The sequence below is a fragment of the Callorhinchus milii genome, unplaced genomic scaffold (assembly GCF_018977255.1).
Source record: "Callorhinchus milii isolate IMCB2004 unplaced genomic scaffold, IMCB_Cmil_1.0 Scaffold1, whole genome shotgun sequence".
NCBI classification, from domain to species: Eukaryota; Metazoa; Chordata; class Chondrichthyes; order Chimaeriformes; family Callorhinchidae; genus Callorhinchus; species Callorhinchus milii.
The window spans coordinates 52,611,486-52,635,478 of record NW_024704742.1 but is presented as its reverse complement, the minus strand read 5'-3'; the positions used below and the strand labels follow the sequence as shown (position 1 = coordinate 52,635,478).

The following is a 23,993-nucleotide window of genomic DNA, read 5'->3' as shown; positions in this document are numbered from 1 at the left end:
TTGTTAGGCGATTGGCAGATTGCTTCTGGGGGGTAGGAGTCTCTTCAAAAAAAATAATAATTTGGTCATTGAATCCACGACTGTTTGTGAGACACTGCTGTGCACTATTGGCTGCCGCGTTTCGCCCACAAAATATACCGTCAATTAACTTTACATTATATTCTGTGAAACGATTTGAGATGGCTCAACCAAGATAAGGCGCTATATTAAATGCAAGGATTATTATTATACAACAACAACAGATGAAGGCAGATGTTCATCAAATAATGTCCATCAGATGGCTGATGGGAAACTCTGAGGCTTTGAGTTCACCTGCCCTTTCCCCATATTTTTAAATATTGATTAGCTCTTTTATAAGCTAATATGATTTCTGCTTCAACTATTACTCCCAGCAGGGCATTCCACATCCTAACTGCTCTGCATGATTTTAAAAGAAATCTCTCATCCTCCTCATTTGCTTATTTGCTAATTGTCTTAAATTGATGCCCTCTCAGTCACTGATTCAATGACCATATGTGGAGCTCTCTCTGGTTTGGATACTCTTAAGCATGGTGCTGAGTTTCTGCATGAGTTTCAGAAATCTGGTTGACTACACAAATTTTTAAAGATATTTTTATGGTCAATTATTTGAAAGAAGAAGTTAGATTCATATTTGTTTAGGACCATTAAACATTTTCTGCATTTATTTCAGATTTCTAGCAACCATTTTTCTTTAGATTTTCTTTTTTAAAATATTTTAAAATTAGAGCCCAATATATTAATTTGAATGTAACCTATAATAATATTGGTTTGTTGATTGATTGCAGTGACATTATTGTGAATGTAAATTCTCTTGATGCCATTTATTTTCTGTTGTGATGTCTTATATATTTCATAGATAAATATTCTAGTTGTCTTTAATGATTGTGTGGTAAGAATAGCAGTATTGGTATAAATGAAGATATTTGAATTAAAGTATACCTGTTCTTCTAGAAGTCACAGCACAGTCAGATGCAAGTGAAATACGGCAGGATTGGAAGCCTACATTTCTTAGCAATGAAGAGTTTACTCCACTAATGTTAGAGGTGGGTTATTGTGTATGGTATTTGTAAGATATCTAAAGGAATTTTAGCCCTTTCATCTGTTTTAATGAAGAAGTTTACGCAAAATTATGTACCACTCCTACTGATAGCTATTCTAATCAGATTGCACATTGCTGGTTGTCGGTAGAGAATTTTGATGTCTGTTGTTTGTATGTAAACAATCATTTACCTGGAAAATATAGTCACTATACTTTACAGTAAAAATCCTGTTGGGAGCACTGAGAGGGATGTGAAAGTGAACTGGTAACAGACATTAATCTTTCTACAGTTCAATGTGTACTGCAGCAATCTGAATTGATATGGAATGCTAAGGGATAGTTGCGACAGCTTTTGTATTCTTATCTGATTTAAGTGGAAAAGATAATTTAGCTTTTAGTCCCGTTGTGAAGCAATTTAGCAAATAAACATTAAGTGCATCTGATGAAAGAGTTTTACGCTGTGGCTCAACTATTTTAATCCCAACTATAGTCAACTCCCCTTTCTCCCCGACTCAGTGTCAAACCATGCAATTGTTTAACACTTCCAATGTTTCCCGCATGAAGCGTGATTTCTAAATGTTTTCTGTTGATGCATTTGTTTCCTGTTTTTTTAATTGCATTCCAATTATGTACACTGGAATAGGGAAGAAAGTTCACACTTGTTCAATTACAGGATTTAAACAATCTGGTTAATTGTCTTGCTTGCTGACATAATGCAGCTAAACAAGATGAGTTTAGGAGTAATTGTGTGTTGTTTGACATACTCTAATTAGTGGAGTCCTGTAGCTCAGTGGTTAGAGCACTCGCTTTGCAAGTGAGAGATCTGAGTTCAATTCCAGGCAGAGGGCGAAACCTTGGGCAAGTTTCCTTACTCCACACAGAGCCTAATAATAATCCCTCCAAAACCCAAAACAATAATAAATTGGTTATTTTCAATTTACGACTGTTTGTGGGATATTGCAGTGCGCAATTGGCTGCTGCGTTCGCCCACAAATATATACAGTCAATTCACTTTACAGTGTGTTCTGTGAAGCGCTTTGGGACGTCCTCCTGACGTGAAAAGCGCTATATCAAATGCAAGGATTATTATTATTATTAATTCCATGTAATACTTTTTCTTCAAGAAAAATATTCATTGATATTCTAATTTAATGGACTCTTTCTAAAGCCTTTAATGTATTTCAGTGGAATAGACACTGGAATGATGTTCGGCAATGGGTTACTTGTGCTGTGACTGTTTCATAACTTTAAAGTTATTTGATGATCAACATGCAGATAAAATCTGTCTGCATGTTGATTATTATCTGACAGATTATCTGACAGATTCATACAGAAGAAAGATTGAAAGCTCAAAGTAATGCTCTCTTGTTTTGACAATGCAGCTCGTCATCAAATATTTAATCCTTAAAACACCCTTTTTGTTGCAGGCATTAGATGGATTTTTTATAGCAGTGACAACAGGTGGAAACATAATATATGTATCAGAAAATGTGACTCCATTACTTGAACATTTACCAGTAAGTATGTTTTGACTGGATTCTGAACATGCTCATATAATTTTACCTTTTCTAGTCCAGTTTGAAAAACAAAATTACCTTTTGAAAGTAGACTTGAACAATTTTGTTTACTTAATTAGCATAGATATTGAGGTACATGTAAAGAATGTTTGGATGTGTAAGTGTTTTGCTTTCAAACAATTTGAATTTCTCTATCCTGCAGATAGCAGATCTTCTAATAGTGTATAATTTGTTATCCACAGTCTGAACTTTTGGATCAAAATTTGTTGAATTTTCTCCCAGAGTTGGAACATTCAGATGTTTATAAATTCCTCTCTGTTCAAATGCTGGAAAATGATTCTTTGACTACAGATTATTTAAACTGTAAGTAATAGAAGGCATAATTTACTAATTTATATTGTTTAAAAGGTTTCTGTTTACACAGTCTGCCGGCCTATTGATAGTTAAGAACTCCTTCAATCAACTATAATAGATCCGAGTTATAACACAGTTAAGATCCCCAAAAATCTAAATCAGCACTATTGCGAAGCGCGATAGCTGGTTTCATTGCGCATGTGTTTAGCCAACCAACGGCTCACTCCCTGCACGCGGCCAGTTCCCAAGTTTAAACAAAACAAACTTTGAAGTCACATCACTCCTGATGTCAATTCCTGTTTGCTGTGTGCGGGCAAAATAAGAATTGACGTCGAAAGCAATCTAATGACCCAGAAATTGGCTGTTCTAGTTTTGCCTGCTAAAAATGACTTCTGAGTCATTACTTTGCCACCGATATCACATTGCAACAGTGTTATAACCAAATTCACACTATAAGGAAGCTCATGCACCCTATAAACGGCTTCACTGTATTTTGGAGAATCATCAATGGTATTAGTTTTGTGTCTGTGCTCCTACTGAATTGTACTTTTCAGTTGTACTACAATTTAACCAAATTAAACAGTTATGAGTATTTTTGCCATATTTTGAAAACTATATATTGTATTTATGGCAGATTGTTTCACAATGACAATTGTAAGCTACATCCATAAAGTTTTTGTATTTGGGGATACTTTTATTATAAAAATGTATTGCACTATGTTGCAGTTAAGCAGCGTATATAAAAAGAAAGTCACTTTGAGGACTGCATTAGAATGACAAATAACTAATTTCTTTGGGTGAAATAAAAGTACTTATGAAATACATAATTCACTTATTAAAGAACATGCAATTGTCCACATTTAGTGAATTAACCTTATGTATTTCTTCACTTGTGTTGTCTTTCGAAACTGAAAAGTTACATAAGGAAGAACAAATATAACCAGATGTGTGTTTCTCCTTCAGTTCAGGTCTTCCACACACAGACCCTCATAGGGTAAGGTCTGCACATGTGAAGATTTGAAAAATCTTGCATGCTTTTACATGTCTTTAATCAATACTCATCCTATATAGGTGCTGCATAAAAGTCAACAATTGTTCTTTCCCTCCTGCCTTTATGGTATTAGTTGAAACATTGTGTTTCTTGTTTATATTCAAATGTTTTCCAACAAATTTGACAATTATTACTCATTTGTATAGGTAAATATTTCACATCTTTGCCAATGTTGCCATTTCAAGTTCTCCTGAAGGATCCTCATAAAGCATACATTTTTGTTCAACAATCTGCTACCTCTCACATTCGTTATCATTGGAGGTTTTAACAGATAATCATGTACCAAACTGATTATACTGATTGCTTTTCTTGATGGAGACTCTTGCCAGCACAAAAAGGTAACCTTCCTACTGGGTTTTAATGTTAGTTCAGAAGAGCGGGCTGAAGGAGCAGTTAAAAGAGTAGAATGTTAGTGTTCCTATCTGTGATCCCAAGAATGAGGATTTATTCCTGACCAGCAGCAGGCTCAATTTAAGGAATACTTAGTTAATCATGTACTGATACCTTCAGCACAAGATTGAATCCACAGGTTAGATGTCTTTTGAAGGAATGTTGCAATCAAAAATAAACTTTGACAATTGTGAGAATGGTTAGCAGCCTGGCAATATCTTTTCTGACAACAATTTATATTATTGTAATGATATTGTTCATCTGGCATACATTGGCATTAGTGTCCATACTGATGCCAATATTTAGCTCATTTGGCCATATTAATCTCTTCTATCTTAAAAAAACATAACCGATTTTGCACTAGATACTCTGAATCGTCACATATATTCTGTAAAATTCCTTGGTCTCATAGGCATTCCTTCAGCTTTGGAGGTTTTTCAGCTTTTATGATGCAACAATACATTACAATACAATTTGTATTTATTGTACCTTTCACAGCGGGAGGATGTCCCAAGAGCTTGACAGTAGGAAACCATGCTGGTTAAGCCTTTGACTGGAGAATAGAAATTCCAATGAGTATGCTAATTGCTAGCTATTTGTTCAACTATTAAAACAATGGAACACAGAATGGGCAATTCAGTAAATGCATTTTGCTCGTCAATATTAAATTCAAACCAATCCTATATTATTGCATTTAATGTAGTACCTTATCACATCATTAAAACATCTCAACTCGCATGACACGTTTTACTGTAAAGGGTAGTGACTATTTATAGGTGAACATGGCAACCAATTTGCACACAGAAATATACTACAAATGGCCATGAAGTGAATGATCAATTTTATCTGCGAGATTATTGTCTAGGATTTCAGGAGAAATTTCCTTCTCTTTTTAAATAGTACCTTGGGGTTGTTAACATCGACCTGAACAGGCAGAGAGGACCATGGTTTAATGTCTCATGGAAAGTATAGCACCTTCAACAATGCAGTCTTCCTCTAGCACTGCATTGAAGGATCAGACAGGAATACAAGCTCAACTTCTTGACAGGGTTTTAATCCATAACCTTCTTGTGAGTTAAAAACTTTGTGACAAAAGTGCTTAAAGTATTGTTCAAGTGATGTGTCACTCTTACAAATGGTGTCAAGGAAAACAAATATGGGATTGATATATTCTTGTTCACTTCACCAATCCATCGCCATGTATGAATTCAAACCATTTGTATAGTGACTTTCCTAGGCATCATCATGAAAGCTACCAAGATGTTCCATTGAACCAGTTATCTATTCTTTGTGTTTTATCAAAATTTTGCAGGTTACGCAACAAAATGGAACATGAAGTTTTGTAGACATCCATTGACTACTTTGGCAGAGATGCTGATGATATTTTCAGATTAGTCTTTTGAAAGGCCTTCTGTTGCCATCACACACTATCTTATCTAATATATGCATTTAATGAGATCCTAGCTGGAATCAATGGTTGCTTACACGTTTAAGGATTTGAACCAAATTCAAGGACCAAATTTCTCCTCAGGATAGGTTGGTTCATATTAATCTCTAGAAATTTCTGTCTCATTCCTCACATACCTACCAGAAGAAAAGGATACACTCAACATCTACAGGTCTATTCTAATAAAAGGCAGTCACGTTGTTCTTTTTGAATCAATCTCCAAAGAACGCAGATAAATTGTTATTTATATTAGAGGCTATATTTCCACTAAAAGGCTGGTGCAGCGCTTTACATGCTTTTGCCAAATTCAACCTCAAAATATTTATTACTTTTACTTTCCTAAAATATGCAATTCAAATAAGAGAAGAATGTTTCCAGTATTTCATACGCATTGTACCTATCTTTCCTTATGTTCTACATACCAAGTTTTTATTTTAGCTGATTGATTCTTAGACATGGCATCTTAAATGAGGGTTGGGGAGGGAATGATATACCTTGCAGAAATATGAACAGCATGTGTGATTTAAGTAAGGTCTATAATGCAAAAACCTTCCTTTAGTTTTAAAAAAAACAGGAAGTACTGTAGTTATAACATTCTCTTTGAAGGAATATTTCCACAAATAAAATCTTGGAACCCTTTTGATTATGCACACTATTCTGCATTTTAGTAATTAATTGGTTTCAGTAAAATGACATTTGGATAGGCCCTGTATAGATGGCCACTAAAGTATAAGGAGCAAATAAACATGCAATATTTCTCAAATTTTTTAGGCTTATGGATCAAGCTAATCTCATGAAAGTGTGCGGAAGACCCTTCTTCAAAGTAGTGTATTTTATTTCACAATTATAAATACTAAATCAAGTGGAAGCCTGGACTCCCAGTCTCCTGCTACTTCAAAGCCATTGCAGATCATGCGTCATATTTGCCTACAAATGCAAGGACACTGTACTTCAAAATTCTGTGAGGATCTTGGAGATATCTCGATTACATGATAAGGCACTACAACAAATGTAACAATTATTATTATTTAACCTAGGAGAATGGACCTTGCTACCTCCAAATTCGCAATCGCCTGAGAGTGCATTTAAGGAACACTTGAAATAAGACTCTAGATTTGAAAGGATCAAATGGGGAGATCCCATTATACATCACCATTGGAGTATGTCCCACTATAAAGGGATGAAAATCCCTAGAGAAGAGGGGCAAATAATGGACCAAATGGAAACAATGGCCACTGACAAGATAGAATCGCAACAGAGACCTCAGTCTAAGGAGAAGATGGAGACTGTAAATTACAACATAATTGGGAGAAAAGTGTATGAATAAGATGGCTCCAGTATTGTAAAGATTTCACATAGAGACCATCAATAGAGTACAGTATTTATATGTGCATATGTGTATCACTATATGTTCAGCTACATCAAAAGGAATGAAGAAGACCGACATTTTATTAGATAATAAAATATTGTTCCACATTAATTTTTACCTTTTGGTTCTCCATCTTTAATTTTATCATTTCCTATCATTATTCCAGCAGGGTGACCTGCAGTATTTCACCCATCTTCTTCATGTGTGAGCCTCGATACTGGGATCTGGACTGTAGAAAATAGCAATCTTACATTATTTGTTCAGCACCTGATGCATCCCAGTGAGTGTCAGTTGCTCTTTGATTGTAGAGGAGATCACATCTGGGTTTGATCCTGTCCACATGTGCAGTGTCCAGTACGTATCACCAGCTAGTTACCAGGATAATATTCTGAAATTTCCAGTCACTTCTGCAGAGATGATGAGGTTACTTGTACTACATCTGCGATCAGGAAACTCAGCACAGATAGGTGATTGAATCTTGACATCTATGAATCTGTATGCCCATCTTATTTTGAAATTTTTCTAATTTGATAAATCTATAAAAAATTGGATAGTATGGCTGAGCATTCTTAGGAACCAGTATTTTTTGGGGTTTAAATGACACCATTGTCCAATCATATTTTGAAATCTTCAATTCCAGTGGTTTGAGAGGATAGAAATTGAAACATTTTTGCTGTTTAGTATTTTGGTAACAAATGGAAAAAAGCTCAGGATTGTCACTTGAAGAGTTTTTTATACAGAGGGTTATTAGAAAAACAGCAACTAGAGTTTATATTTATAGTCTATATCAATGATTTAGATGAGGAAATAGAACTTAACATATCTAAGTTCACAAACAATACGAAGATAGGTGGGAGAGTAAGCTGTGAGGATGACACACAAAGAATGCAAAGGGAAATAGACAGGCTAGGTGAGTGGGCAAGAAGGTGGCAGATGGAGTATAACGTGTATAACGTGTGAAGTTATTCACCTAGGTAGTAAAAATAGAAAAGCGGATTATTTTCTAGAGGGGTAGAGACTAGGTAGTGTTAGTGTTCAGAGGGATGTGGGTGTCCTTGTACACCAGTCACAAAAAGTTAGTATGCAGGTACAGTAAGCAACTAGGAAGACTGATGCCATGTTGGCGTTCGTTGCAAAAGGGTTAGAGTACAAGAGTAGGGAAGTCTTGCTGCAGTTGCATAAGGCTTTGGTGAGACCGCACCTAGAATATTGGGTGCAGTTTTGGTCTCCTTATTTAAGAAAGGACATAATCGCCTTAAACGGGGTGGAGCGTAGATTCACGAGGTTGGTTCCTGGGATCAGGGGGTTGACCTATGAGGATAGGTTGAGTAAACTAGGCCTATATTCTCTAGAATATAGAAGAATTAGAGGTGATCTTATAGAAACCTATAAGATTCTTAAGGGTCTTGACAGGGTAGATGCTGTGAAACTGTTTTCCCTGGTTGAAGAATCTAAAACTAGGGGTCATCGTCTCAAGATTAAGAGTCAGCCTTTTTTGAACTGAGTTGAAACATTTCTTCACTCAGAGGGTAGTGAATTTATGGAATTCTCTACCCCAGAAGGCTGTGGATGCTCAGTCCTTCAACATATTCAAGACTGAGGTTGATGGATTTCTAAAGGATAGAGGGATTAAGGGACATAGGCATAAAGCGGGTAAATGGAATTAGGTTAGAAGATCAGCCGTGACCTTTATTAAATGTCGGGGCAGGCTCGAGGGGCCGAATGGTCTATTCGTGCTCCTACGTCTTATGGCCTTATATAGTGCCTTCACATAGGATAATTCTTGGAGTAGCTGATAAAGATGCAATCAGACACTAAGCAAGAGTGGAACAGGAGGTGACCATAGTAGTAGTTTCAGAGGTAAGTATTTAGGCAGAATTTAAAGACTGATGGAGGGAGGGGAAATGGTGGGTAGAGAGGAAATTAGGCGCATAATTGTGAAGGTTCAACCACCAATGCGGAGAGGAGATGGGAAAGCACCATGGGCCTGGTTTAGCTGGGCATAGAGTAACAGAAGAGTTGGGTAGGAACAATAATAATAATAATCCTTGCATTTGATATAGCACTTTTCACGTCTTCTAGACGTCTCAAAACGCTTCACAAAATAGACTGTAAAATAAATTGACTGTATATTTGTGGGCGAAACGTGGCAGCCAATTGCGCACAGCAGTGTCCCACAAACAGTCGTAGATTGAAAATCCAAGATTGAAAAAACAAGATCACAGAGCGTAAAGGGAATTATAAGTGAGGGTGAGGATGTTGAAGTCAATCTGTTGGGAGCTACTGGAGCATGGCAGTGAGTGTGGAATTTGGTGCAAGCAGTGAAGTTTTGTGTCAGCTGGAGCTTATGGATGATGGCACAGGGGAGGCAGGTAGAATGTTTGAGAAGTAAAGTCGGGAAGTAAACAAAGTCTTGGATGAGGGTTTTGGTGGTATTTGACGTTAAAGTGAAGAAAATTTAACTTGGTCAGGGACCAAATGTGAGGAATGTGGAACACTTTGCCACACGTGGAACTTGAGGCTGAGACCATAACTCCATTTAAAAAGCAATTAGATAAACATTTGAGGAGTAAGAATGTTTTGGTCAGTCAGGTGCTTGGAGTCCTTCCAAACCAAACTGAGAGGTCTTTGCATCTCATCTACACATGGAAATTCCAGAAATGTTTATTGGAATGAATGCACACTCTTTCCCTGGAGGAACATGTCCTGCTTATCTAATTCTGGGAAGTATTAGGCGCAGGTTGACAAGGCTCGGAGATTCCAAAGTGTGAGTTGAGGTACTATTGGAGCCTAACCAGCTAAAACTGCATAGCTTGCTATTGAAAGCACTGCCTATCAAGCTTTCCCGCTGATTGTCCTGCTGAGGCCACTCTACGTGTTAGGGCTTTGGTTTGCAGGGTTAACTGGAGCTGAGTGGGAAGATTCCCTGCTGCCAGTGACTGAACTGCCCTTCCAAATCCTGCCGATGAGCCTGCCTGGCTGGGCTTACATCAGCAGTGCCCTGGAGTACTGCAGACCTGCCTGGTTTGTGAACTGGACTATCAAGACTGCCACAGAGGATGGGCTCGATTCTGACATTCCGTTGCCAAACATGTCACCTTGGAGCCAGTTTAGCTAGAAAGAATATGAAAGGGTATGGTGAAAGAATGGTTATTAGAATAGTTATCAGTGGATGCATTTACACCATCTTATGACTGGTCAAATGGCTTACTCCTCTGCAGTAATTACTATTTTATGAAATTCACCACTTGGTGTACTGCTTATTTTTTCACAAAATATTACTACAGTATTTGGAGCTTCCTAACTAAAAGATCCACCTTCTTCATGATCTCTATTCTTAAAACATTAGCATCTTCCACATACTACATGCATGCCTAACTATAGCCTCATTCTGTCTTTTTTTCGGCATTCGAATTATATACTGTAATGTAATTGTTCCAATTATTGTATTCTGTTACTGTTTTGCTTTTCCTGGGGAAGAAATGGTGATGGTGAGAAGGAATGTCCTTTACAGAAGCAGTTAGTTGAGTGCCTTAATACTCACAGTTCCCTCTTGATGATCTGGCCTTACTCCTAGGAATTGAAGGAAGATGCATTCATTCACAAATGAAGCAGACACTGCAAAATAGACAGTCTTATTTCTCTGTTGGTATTAAATTAGCTATTTATTTTCTTTGTGGTACTGGGATTGGATTTTCACGATCATTTTCTTTCCTTTTTATAGCAAGTAATCAGCTAGAATTCTGTTGCCATATGGTAAGAGGAACAACTGACGATAAACAAGCTCCTGTATATGAATATGTAAGATTCATAGGAAGTTTAAAATCATTGAATAATGGTAAGTTAATTGGTTAGTCAACGGATTGGATTTTTAGTCATGTTTACCTTCATTTACACTTGCACTGTTTTATATGTATGAATACCTTCATCTGATAAACTGAGTTCTTTGTGGTGCCTAATCTTGCAGTATGAATTGTTATTGAGCCTCAAGTTTGACTACAGCAAGTGATCTTGGAGATTTCTTTGCTAATACATGCTTTAAAAGCAGAATCACATCATTCCATACTTGTAGGATTATTTTTAAATAAACATTTAACATGACTAACATGGCTTTTAAAATAAAAAATGAGACTATTTAAAAACCAACATGACTAACTGTAATGCGTCTTGTTTGTCTTATACTTATTGTTTTTAGTTTCTGGAACCAAGTTGGGAGAATTATATACTTATGAATATGAGAGAGTTAAATTAACTTCATAATTGTAATATCAAGAGGTCCAAATAATTTTTTTCAGAAACAATATATTAACTATATTAACTCAGCAATTTCTTTCAAACAACCTGCCCAACCAGTTGATTAGTCTTTGGTAAACCTTAAAAATACTTTTACTTCAAAATATTTTTCAAAATTGTGTGGGGGTTGGAGGAGTGGGGCAGGGGTTAAGGGTTTTTTGTGCACTTGTCATTCACCTTTAAGAATCTGGGTTCAATGGAGTTCTGACTAATAAGATAAAATTATACATGCGCTGCTTTAAGGATTCAATGTGAAATGTGTTTGGGCAGTCTTATTAATAATAATAATCCTTGTATTCAAATATGGGCAGTTGTTTTCTACAGGTGACATTTCTGTGGTGATATGATCGGGTTCCGCAGGCTATTTGGTCATCTCTGTTTTTTGCTTAAATGTCATTTTCTCCAATGAATAATCCTTTTAGATTTACTTAAATCCTAATATCTTTAATCCTCTGTAAACTATCCATCGCATTAACTTAAGTTATACACAACATTCCAAATTAATAATAGATTAAATTAAACAGTAATTCTTATAAGAGTTTAGTTCTTTAAATGGATCTTGATAAGACCTTTTAGGTTTGTAGATTTTTAATTTTTCACCTTCTTTCTTTTTATGAAGTATCATGATGGATTTTTGTTTATTGCAGTGCCTAATCCTATACGAAGTGGCTTTCAAGGAGTTATACAAAGATCATTAAGGCCACCATATGAAGACAGAGTTTGCTTTGTAGCAACTGTCAGATTAGCCACACCACAATTTATTAAGGTATATTTGACACTTATATTAATAAAAATCCTTGAATTTGATGTTGCATCTTATGATGAGACTAGAAAGATAAAAATCAACAGCACAGAAGGAGGCCATTTGGCCCATCAAGCCTGCACCAGCTCACAGTGCAAGGATATCAGTTCAATCCCACTACCTCACATTATCCCCATACACCTTCAAATGTTGGTCTACTTCCCTCTTGAAAGCCACAATGGACTCCACCTCCACCACCCTACACGGAACGGCATTCCATATTCCAACAACTATCTGGATGAAAAAATTCCTTCTTTCCTTCTTTCGCTCTGTGGCTATCATAATTATATAACCTAGTTACCGACTCCCCTATCAATGGAAATAACTTCTATTTACCCTAATAAAACCCCTCATGATTTTGTTCACATCAATTAGGTACCCCCTCAACCCTCTCTGCTCCAATGAAAACAGACCCAGCTTCTTCTGCCTCTCTTCATAACTGTAGCCCTTCATCCCTGGAATCATTTAAACTCCTCTGTACCTCTTCCAAGACCCTAACATATTTTCTGAAGGGTGATGCCCCAAACTAGATGCAATACTCCAGTTATGGCTTAACAAATGAGTTATACAAACTTGGCATAATTATTTTTGTACTCAATGCCTCTGTGTATAAATTCCAGCCTTCACACAAAGGGTTGTGGAAATCTGGAACTCTTCCCCCCCAAAAAGCTGTGGATGCTGGATCCATTCAAATTTTTAAGACTGAGGTGGATAATTTTTGTTAAGTAAGGTTATCAAAGGATGTGGGGCAAGGGCGGATAATTGGAGTTGAGGTACAGATCAGCATGATCTTATAGAATGGCGTAACAGCCTCGAGGGGCTGAATGGCCTACTCCTGTTCCTATATTCTTTACAGCCTATGTCACTTGTGATGCCAATTTCAATGACCTATGTATGTATCTGAACTCCCAAGTCCATCTGTTCCTCAGCTCCTTTTTATTTTTTTAACCAAACTGTAACACCTCACATTCTCCTTCATAAATTATTATTCACATCTCAAAACTCTAAACAAAATTTTTGCATTACATTGCAATGACTGTATTTTGTAAGCAAAGTTAATGATTTTTTTTGTCTTGTTAAGTACAATATTTACTTTTTATCTTCCAGAATATTTCTGTAAATAATACCATATGTGAAACAGGTGTGCAAAAGCAGTACAAAATGACCTAAATGATTTATTTTTAAATACAGGAAATGTGTTCTGTTGAAGAGCCAAATGAAGAATTCACATCGAGGCATAGCTTAGAATGGAAATTCTTGTTTCTGGATCACAGGTTTGTTGCCTGATTCAAGATTAATTTAAAAAAATGGCCTGTATTATAGTTTACTATTAAAAACAACAAAATTACATTTGCTAAGCACTTTTCATGTCGGGAGGATGTCCCATTAGTTATGAAGGCAAATTGAGTGCATATAAAAATATCATAGTCAGCCTGTCAAAAAGTATTTTAATAAGTCAGTTTTTATTGACTAGACTTTACTGCTTCTTACCTCAGTTGTTAATCAATCTCTCAGTTGCTTCAGTTCAATCAGAGACCAAAAGTCAATTGGCCAAATAGGAAGTGAAAGAGAAATTAGCAAGAAATTTGATTTAAAAAAAAGATCAGGTAAAAGAAAAATGAAACGGAAGAAAAAGATTAACACAATACTATTGCAGCACCTTGATTAGCAAACCATACTAAGTCTTGTTTTCGATGTTTGAATAGATATACTGACGGATATCTGACATACGTAGAGAGCCTCACTATGCTCTCTAATTTAATTTAAGGTGTAAGCAAAGATGCGATTTTTACTTTGGAACATTCTTAATGGTACATTCCTATGTTCCTTTATAAGAATATGTTAAATGTACTGTACTTTAGTTTTCAAAATAGAAGTCAATCTCACATGATGTACTGGCTACAACAAATGTGACCTGATAACTGCATAAGCAAATAATGGAACATTGTATAACCAATCAAATGTTCTCAATCTAATGTTATTTTAAAATTATCATGAATTTATCAGTTTATTATAAAATGTAAAAGAGGTGCTGATAGTATATATTATGCCAACTGTTAATTTTGTTATGGATGTGTATAGCTATTGTTATAGGTGTGGTTTACATAGCACTTAGATTTTTTTGATAGGGTGAAATGTCCATAAAATATGTATATCAGCCCAATTGTATTTTGTAAAATGTTAAATACCTTTATTTGATCCTTGTATTTAATCTAGGGCGCCTCCAATTATAGGCTATCTACCATTTGAGGTACTGGGCACATCTGGCTATGATTACTATCATGTGGATGATCTAGAGAATTTGGCGAAGTGTCATGAACATTGTAAGTATCTTTTGAAGGATTTTGCTGGAGAAAAATAGAGTAATCTTATATTCAAAAAGCAGAACAAAGCCTTAAATCTACATGAATGATTCAAAATGGTTGTATTGCTTTGCTGCCACCAAATGTTCCTAAATTTATCATGATCTAATTATTTAAATAGATTAATTCAGATATAAAATTCACATGCTTATGTAGTAAAACATGGCACAACTTGACTAAAATTGATTTCCTTCTTAGAAGCAAAAATGAGTATTCAATTTTTAAGTTTTTCTGCATACAATTAATAGTCTGAAGTAAACATTAAAAGTCTTTTAAAGTTTCCCTTTAATCTGCACAGTTTATCCAAATATATTTTCAAATATATTATTTGTGAACTTTCTCATGTCTGTAGCTCTTCAGTCATTTGGAATCCTTTTATCTTTGATTACTGGAAGAATTGTTGTTTCCTTTTTAAGAAGTTTCACAATAGGAATTTTACAATTGCTTTTCTGTGCAGCTCCCATTGTATTCCCAGTTCAGAAAATAATTACAGTAAACCCGTGGCTGACTGGACTCTGTGCATCTGGAATTCGGACCTAGTCGTATCGTGCCTGAAACTTAAAAATTCAAAAACAACTGTGAGCCCACGTGTGTGTAGACTCCTGCGAGCGCAAGCCTCTGCCTCAGCATCCTTGCTGGCCTTCACAGTGGTCAGGGATATCGACCTTGACTCAGTTTGAATCCCATGAGCAGAGTACAGCCTATTTGCAGGATTCAAACAATTACAATGCCGTCATATTTCTGCACTGAAAAAAGACATTGCCGAAAAAAGCCGGTAAATGCCAGTATCAGCATTGTAATTACACTTAGCCGGAAATTCTTTCTCCCCAGACTGGATCCCTACCCCCCGCCCCACCCACCCCCCCACATCCCCCCCACCTGACTTGCCTCGGTTTTATTGATTCTGTGGAAAATTCACTTGTTTCTATTACTGTGGACTCTTGTAAGGCAGTAATTGGGGGTCCATAATATCCTAACGTCCCTTACAACAAGGTCGGTTTCACTGTGAATGTGTGCAGCTGGCTGGCTCCTGTACTAAACAAAAGTCAATCAGATTGCTTCCACATAACTTATTGTGCGTTGTGCATGGGTTCCACTCTCCATTTGCATTTTAAACTAATTAGCTTTACAACAAAGTGTGTTATAACAGGGATGTACTCTAAGACGTTTGCGAGAGATCGTGTTACAATCAAACATTCCGATTGTAACTCTTCACTAGACATTTTTCTTGTTGAATCACACTAAATTCTCAAATATCCTAATGCTTCTTTCTACACAAATGTATATCTTCCCTGTTCAATCTTCCCTATCTGCTCAAACAGCCTATAAGCCAGAATTTGAGTACTTTAAATGGAATCATTCAGCATACTTCATTTTCACGGTGAATGCAGTAAGATTCTTTTTTAGAGATTTTATTAATCACTGTTTAAGTCCATCCTATCAAGAGAGAAATTAAAGTGATAAACAAAATTACTCGGCAGAGTAATTCTTGTCCTCAAAGAAGGGCCTTCAACACACACGCAGCGTGATGTAGCTCACATTCATGGAAATTGTCAGAATTTCTCAAAAGGGTCTTGTGAGTGCAATCACGTGGTGGGTGTTGACTTTTGTAGATAAAATGTGCCCCACTGACCATTGGCAATTCTTTTTTGATCTACCAGTTTTCCTGACGAGAGGTGTTGGAAGGGTGGTCCTGTATGTTTATGGAGGACCCTTCTTTGGGATAACAGGAAATACTATGGTAAGTAGTCTCCCTTTGCCATTTCTCTCAAGGTAGTTGAATGGACTTAAATGACAAATGATCAAATTATTTGTAGAAGAATAGAAGACTTATTGCATTCACCATGAGAATTCATCATGTCACTTAAAGGGTTTCTTCTGTAGTACCCAATTTCTAGTCATAGTGGATGAAGATCTGTATCTGGCACTGGCATCTTCTGGCTAAGACAGGCAACGAATGACAAGCCTGAAATTCCACTTTGTCTTAACCTGTTTAGACCATTTTGTCTGAAAATTTAAGATAGCACAGAAGTGTGGAACATTCTTAATCTCTGTTTAATTTGGAAGCCGGTTCTTTTTCAGAACTAGCTTCCAAATTAAGATTCCAATTGTGTTTTCCACAGTTTTGTGCAATGTTACATTTTAAGATAAAACTGGCTTTATAGGCTAAGACTTGGGGCTGTATTTTACTGCAATCCTAAGATCATTTTCTTTGCAGTATCTCTCCATTCTTACATAAAAGAGAACTAATTGATCACTAGTTTAGTTCATTCAGTTAATATAACCAGATATATCTATGGATGTTTGAGATTTTGAAACTTATACTCTATTAGATTCGTGAGGACAACAAAACTCGTACAGTGGGCCATGGATTATGATGAAAAACAATATTGAATCCATGTTTTGAGTCTATTTGTAAAAAAGATACACTAAGTACATAGTACCTGCCTCGAACATTATTATAGGTTTCAAATTTAGAGCCTTAATGATAGGATTGTGGCAAAATGGAAGAGGAGTGGGGACTGTTATGTAAAAGTGAGAATATTTGTCATTTGTAATTCTGAATTCACTTATAATGACACGGAAATTGTTCATGAATGCAAAGAAGAAAATGAGTCACTTGGGAGTCAATTATGTGAGATGTGTAAACCATTTATAAAAGCATCTGTATTATGTGCCGTGCCATGTAGATAAGAACATTACAGGTACCTTTTTTCATGTAATTAACCGCCATAAAAAGTGATTACATAATTAATAAATCATTTTTTTAGTTAAGTACATAATTAAGTACTCAAGTAATTCCTACAACATAATACACAAGTGTTACATATACTGTGTTACATCGCCCAGACATCCCATGGTTATTAGGGTATCTTCATGTTGTACCATTATAGTTTCAACATTTGAATTGTTGGTGTATGGCTGATAGATTTTTTCATATTATGTGAAGTAAAAATGTTTGTGATAGTTTTAATTAATTCATGTTGATTTATTTGATTTTTGTTTCTTTATTTAGTAATGCAGTATGGAAAGGGCAAGTCTTGCTACTACAGGTTTCTTACAAAAGGACAACAATGGATCTGGCTTCAGACTCATTATTACATTACTTATCATCAGTGGAACTCCAGGCCAGAATTCATAGTCTGTACACATACTGTTGTAAGGTAAAGGATTTTCTGCAATAAATTTAAAGCAGTTAAACATCACTTTGATTAATGTATATGATTATCAGAATGTAACCAAGTTACCATCTGTCCTGCCCAAATCTTGTGAATAATTTTTATTCAAATATAAAATGTATTTTTTTCTGCCACAGAAATTGGATGACCTGAAGTAAAACGTATAGTACAATTAATATGAAAATCAGATTTACTGAGAGAATAATACGTGCCCTTAATTAAACAACCAGTGAAAAGAATTAAGTAATTATATAATCAAGGGCATTTTTTATTCTATCTTCATGTACACGGCATGTAATAGACTCTGGTATATAGGGATAGATATTGTTATATTGTATATAACAACATAGGGAGAGTTTCTTCCCATAGTTTGGAAGATATAACTAAGAAAAAAAAAGAATGAAATGGCACAAATAGTTTTGGAAATCCCAGACCCATTAGGAATAAGTAAGTTCAGCATTTAAATTTGTTTTCAAGTTACCATTAATTTGTTCATGTGTATTATTTCAGTCCTTCTGAGAGGTGTAAACCCCAAAGAAATAATACAATGGTGGTGGTCCCTGAAATACACAATTAATTATTTTCAACTTTGTAGTTACAGGATGTTGCTAATGGTGTGAAGAATGTAACTCATTATATTTATATTCCACACAATTGCATTCATGCTGCATAGCAGTTGTGTAATCACCCGGAGGCAAGACTAGTTTTAAAAGATGTTTTGCTTAAGGGTATTAATAGCGGGTAAGTTGCCAGTTGTTTGAAATGTAGGATTTTCTTTGAGGTGGAGCACCTGATCTCCTGCACATATGCCAAAAGTATGATCAGGGATACTCTATGTAGGCAGAGGTTGGCACTTGAAAATGGGTAAAAGAGTTGGAGCTGCTCTGAGGATGAATGTTCACTGTGTGAGAGATTTGGCTCAGGAGCCTCTGGGATGGAATGTGCTAATCCATGCCTAAATGGGAAGGAAGAAAACTGTAAATACAGTGTTAGGGAAAGAGAGAATGTGAGTTAAGCAGGTAGTTAGTTTGAACTTCTGTTTCATGTGTTGGTTTCGTCGTGTGTGTGGGTCATCCTAAAATTCTAGATCCACTCCATTTATATATAAGCTTGAAGTTGAAACTATTATGTGGATATTATTCCATGGGCTATTCTCAATTATGTATCTAGTTTTCTTTGGCTTTATAGCTATGCAGAAGTACGAGCAGAAAGGAGGAGAGAACTTAGCGTAAAAGATCCTCCACCAGAGATTGCTATAGATAAGGTAAGATACTGTAATAAATACCAAAACATCTGGGTTGTCAGGATGAATTACAGATTCATTTTACTCCACAGACAAGAAAACAAAATGCTGAAAATCTGAAATAAAAACAGAAAATGTTGTAAATAAGCAGCAGATCAAATCAGCACCTGAAGTTAACATTGCAAAACTGAACTTTTATCAGAATTGGAACACTTGGGCTGGGCATATCCCTACAATTGATTTGCCTTTATCAATCGAGAGATGGAATGTGCGCATTCCATTCCAATACACATGAATTTCCACGTCTAGGGTGGGATGCATGGAACCCTGATTGATTTGGATACTGTTAAGCATAATGATGGCTTTGTGCATATACCTGGCTGATCAAAAAAACAAACAATGAAAACAATTGACAAAAGCAAATCGAACCAAGGAAATTAAAACATTAAGACACCAATAAACATGTAAAATACGGTATTAGAGAAAAGCATGATAGTCCAGTACAACTTTGTTAAAAACAACATATCGGGGGATGGAATGCAATAGAATCCAAAAATGAAAAAATACATATTAAGCCAATTCGGTCTCGTCAATGTAAAGAGTGCCAAGAAGAAAACTCATGAAGTTTGCCTTAAATGTATCTGGAGTATTATAGGAAACCAGGGAGAGGAAGATCAAAATGGGATGAAGGTTAGTAAATTAATGAAGCACAAGGATATTTACAAACAGAAAATAAATGTTCACTTAGTCTCTGCACTCAGTCTCTGATATAGAGAAGAACACTGGAACAGTAAAATTACATGAGATTGATGGAAGTACTTCTAAAATTACTTTATTTTATATACTTTATTCTAGAAGTCTATTATATCATATGGAATAATTGGTTACAGATGTTCGAAGAAACTATGAAACAATTGTTGCATCTTCTCCAGAAAATATCCAGTGTTGAGACTGATTAGCAGGAAAATCTGGTCGTTATGTGGTTTCTCACTAGGTGCTGAGAGCTTACTTGCTTTTTCCTTTTCCCCACACAATCTGTAAGCTATGCAGAATTGTGAAGCCTGTGTCCTCTCCCACACTAGGCTCTGTGAGCCTATCATGCCCCATCCTTGCTCTGTTGCATTGGCTCCCTATCCCCCAACCGATCAAATTTGAAGATCCTCATTCTCACCTTTAAATGCCTTGCAACCTCCTTCAACCTCCTTGGGGAGCACACATTTACAGGGCTATGGGGAGAGAGTGGAGGAGTGGGATTGATTTGGATAGCTCTTTCAAAAGAGCCAGCACAGACTAGATGGGTCAAATGGCCTCCTTCTGTGCTGTATAATTCTATGATTATGAACCCTACCAACTCAGCCTGAACACTCAGCCTTTGATATGCCTTACCAATAACAGGTAAGCTTTCTGCCATTCTGCTCCACCCTCTTCAACTCCATTCCAGAGCCTCTCCAACTCATTCGGTCCCTTCCTCCATTCAAGGCCTCTTTGACTATGCTTTTGGCCATCTTCCTTCTTCCCACTCCCTTTGGCTCCCACCCCAGGCTTGGGTGCCAAGCCAGCACTTTGAGACATCCTCCAATGAGAAAATTACTAAATAAATGTCAGTTGTGGTATTTTTTGCCACTAAGTAACCATTAATTGGCAAAAGAACCAGAGAGGAGATGAGAAAGAAATGTCTTCACTCTTTCATTCAGGATTTTAGTTCTGACACAAAGCTGAACACAGTGAGTCTGAAGGAGGCATTAGAAAGATTTGATCACAGTAGGGCAACATCTGCTTCCTCTACGAGTTCAAGGAAGTCTTCATCATACACTGCCATCTCTGATCCAGTGTGTAAGTACAGTCCTCTTATTTATTTTACATTGAAATTTGCCGATGGGGTGGGGGGGAAAAGAGAGGCGGTAGCAATTTTTTCAAGGATTATGAAAGACTGCAGGAAGTTGTATATACAACAAAATTACATGTGTATAGCGCCTTTCACGTTGGGACAACGTCCCATATATACCCAGCACTAGGCAGAAAAGTTTTGTATCCATTGGAATGTCAGCAGTTGAAAAAAATGATAGTTATATGTATGTTTTCATACATTTCAGCTCAAGGTCATTAGTGAATTACTTTACATTTTTCTTGGAATTCTTCAATCAAATTAGTTTTTTTATTAATTGTTTTTCTATTTTTATTATAACAGCAACATCCTCTAAACTGCAGACTGAAACCAGTATCCCTACTCAGCAGACGATTGCATCAGGTCGTGAAATGACCCCACAAAGAAGGTCATCATTAAACAGCCAGGTAAGATTTGAGAGATTTTAAACCGAGCTGTAGATTTGTTTTATTGCAGCTGTGGGCTAATGGTGTCAAACTGCTATTTTAATGCATTGAAATCTGCTTTAGCTGGACAACAACAACAACAAGATTCCATTTATTGAGCGCCTTTCACGTCGGGAGGACGTCCCAAGGCGCTGTACAGTTGGGTCAGGACGTCAGTTAACCCCAGACACCGGGTAAATTGGATGAAATGCTCAGCCCTGATTCAGATGTATTCTGACCGTTTTTTAAATATGCCTGTTAATTTGGATGAAAATCCTGATAATCTGGTCAAAATGCCATGCTGGTCACTGCTGAATGTACTCGCTCGTGTTTTCTGTGTCTCGAATGGCTCCATTTAGCCACAAGCAGTGCCAGGATGCGATTGACAGTGGATTCCATTCAGTCACAAGCGGCTGGCGGAGGGGTGGGGGGCAGTGATTGCATCCGGTGCATAGGGAGGGGATGAATTAGTAGCAGCTCCGAGTGATTGACACCTTCCCGTCCAATGGGAACGGTAATGGGAGGAAAGAGGTACTCACCAGTGGAGATGGCGAGAAGAGAGAGGTAAGAATATTGGTTACCGGACGCTGAGTAAATCGGATAAAACTCCCTGCCCCAATGCGTCTGGCCAAAGTGGATTCCACTGTATTTGTGTCGTTCAGTCAATATCTGGTATTCTGTATACCCCAATAGGCACCTTCCAAAATAGAAGGGGATAGAAACAGTCCTTGCAAGTCTCCCTGGCTCCCAGCAGATCGATTTCAACATCCTTACCTATAAATCCCTTCAGACCCTAGAACCTCCCTATTTCTCTGATCGCCTCCTAAACCCACATCTGCTTGGCTAACTCAAGTTTACTGCAAGAACCGTAAACAACTGCAGTTTGCTTTAGCATTACTCCATCGGTGGCTGAATTTTCAGATTCTATGCCCCTAACCTCTGGTACTTCCTCCCTCTACTCCTCTGTTCGCTCTCTTGTCTTCAAATCACACCTTAAAACCTACCTTTTCAAACGCACCTCCCCACTTCCCCTGCTTTGCATCCAACCACATCATTGTAAAGCGGTCTGAGATATTATCCTAAGTGGAGGGTGCTGTTTAAATTGCTGTTATAGTTGAGAATCATTATATTGGTGCACACAATATATTCATTGTTTTGTAATGTACTGTCATTGTAAAACTAGCTTTGCCTTCTTTCAATTGGGTTATGGTGCTGGTCAAAGAATTATTGGTGTAAGTTTTTTTTCCCCATTCTTGCATTAACAGACAGTGAATGCTCAAACAGTAACACTTTCACAACCCATCCTTGGTGAACCTGGTGCTTCTATACAAATTCAGCCAAGCCTCACACAGGTACCAATTTCTAAACTTAGGTTTTCTTTGTTTTGGAAAATTCAGCAAGATTTTACGTATTGTTAATGTTAGCACCCTAATTTTTCTCATTCGATGTTTGTTATTTGTTACCATCCGCCTGCTAAGGTGGGTTTGTTCAAAGTAAAATCATCCTCCAATTCAAGTTAATGGCTGTTCCCCGTTTTAACAAAAATATGACAGTTGAATATTGACAATTCTTCCCAGTGATCAATAACTTCAGTGTGCTCTGTCATTTACTCAGGAAATATTCATCAGTTAAACAGATGGTTTAAAACTCTAACCACACATATTGCATGTTTTTTTTAGAAACATGAAGAATAAATTGATAACTATTATTTGTCTCACTACAAAGAAGATGGATTAATGTACAAGATTTTGATTTATCTTTAGCTGGTATTTTTTATATGTTGATGAATTTCAACCTTCAGTTGATTGACATTGTTACATTTTCTGTTCAGCCTACTTTGCAGTTCTCAGCACAGTTAGGAGCTATGCAGCACCTGAAGGAGCAGCTGGAACAAAGAACACGGATGCTGGAAGCAAACATACAGCGTCAGCAGGAAGAACTACGCAAAATCCAAGAGCAACTTCACTTTGTTCAGGGTCAAGGAGTTCAGGTATGTCAGAATAATGAATGGTAGCTGCAGTTGAGTATTTTGGGAATTTTAACCAAGGCCTTTGTTTATGTTGATTACAACAGATTAATTCCTACCCTTATCATTGGTGGGTTAGGGAAAAGATCAATTCACCTGGTCAGATGAGCACCTTTTTATTTTCTCTGCTTCCCTATTTTTTCTTCCCATGACCCCTCAGAATTCAGGCAAGTGGATAGGGGATTTGCTCCCTGGCCTCTAGATTTGTAACATTTGTGCACTCAAAAGTTATATTTTATGAGTCCTGGACCCTGGGGGTAGTTCTCCAGGATGCACACCGTGTGAAGGGTGCTATATAAATGCAAGTTGTTGTTGTTATGAGTGCACAACAATGATCCAGAATGAATTCGTTGATTCTGTTTTCTAATGATAATAATCCTTGCATTTGATATAGCACCTTATCACATTGGTAAGACATTTCAAAGCACTTCACAAACTATACTGTAAAATGACGATGTTTTGTGGGCAAAGCTTGGCAGCTAAATGGCACAGCAGTGTCCCACAAACAGTCATGAATTGAGTGATCAAATTATTATTTTTTTGGAGGGATTATTACCCCTGGAAATGCAATCTGCCAATCGGCTACTTC

At 36.8% G+C, this 23,993-nt stretch overlaps 1 protein-coding gene across 2 annotated transcripts in view; it reads left to right on the top strand.

Annotated features, from left to right (window-relative positions):
- clocka (clock circadian regulator a) overlaps nt 1–23,993 on the top strand; it is a 40,641-nt gene that overhangs the window by 10,775 nt on the left and 5,873 nt on the right. The window contains exons 6-18 of one of the 2 annotated variants that reach the window (XM_042342014.1): nt 973–1,064; nt 2,488–2,577; nt 2,820–2,940; nt 10,913–11,026; nt 12,129–12,247; nt 13,475–13,557; nt 14,501–14,607; nt 17,663–17,810; nt 19,014–19,089; nt 20,763–20,901; nt 21,257–21,360; nt 22,644–22,730; nt 23,210–23,368. In XM_042342014.1, the coding sequence (XP_042197948.1) occupies nt 973–1,064; nt 2,488–2,577; nt 2,820–2,940; nt 10,913–11,026; nt 12,129–12,247; nt 13,475–13,557; nt 14,501–14,607; nt 17,663–17,810; nt 19,014–19,089; nt 20,763–20,901; nt 21,257–21,360; nt 22,644–22,730; nt 23,210–23,368 (1,439 nt within the window). Of the gene's footprint in view, nt 1–972; nt 1,065–2,487; nt 2,578–2,819; nt 2,941–7,420; nt 7,656–10,912; nt 11,027–12,128; nt 12,248–13,474; nt 13,558–14,500; nt 14,608–17,662; nt 17,811–19,013; nt 19,090–20,762; nt 20,902–21,256; nt 21,361–22,643; nt 22,731–23,209; nt 23,369–23,993 lie in introns of those variants that run through there. The other variant, XM_042342012.1, reaches the window with a different exon arrangement.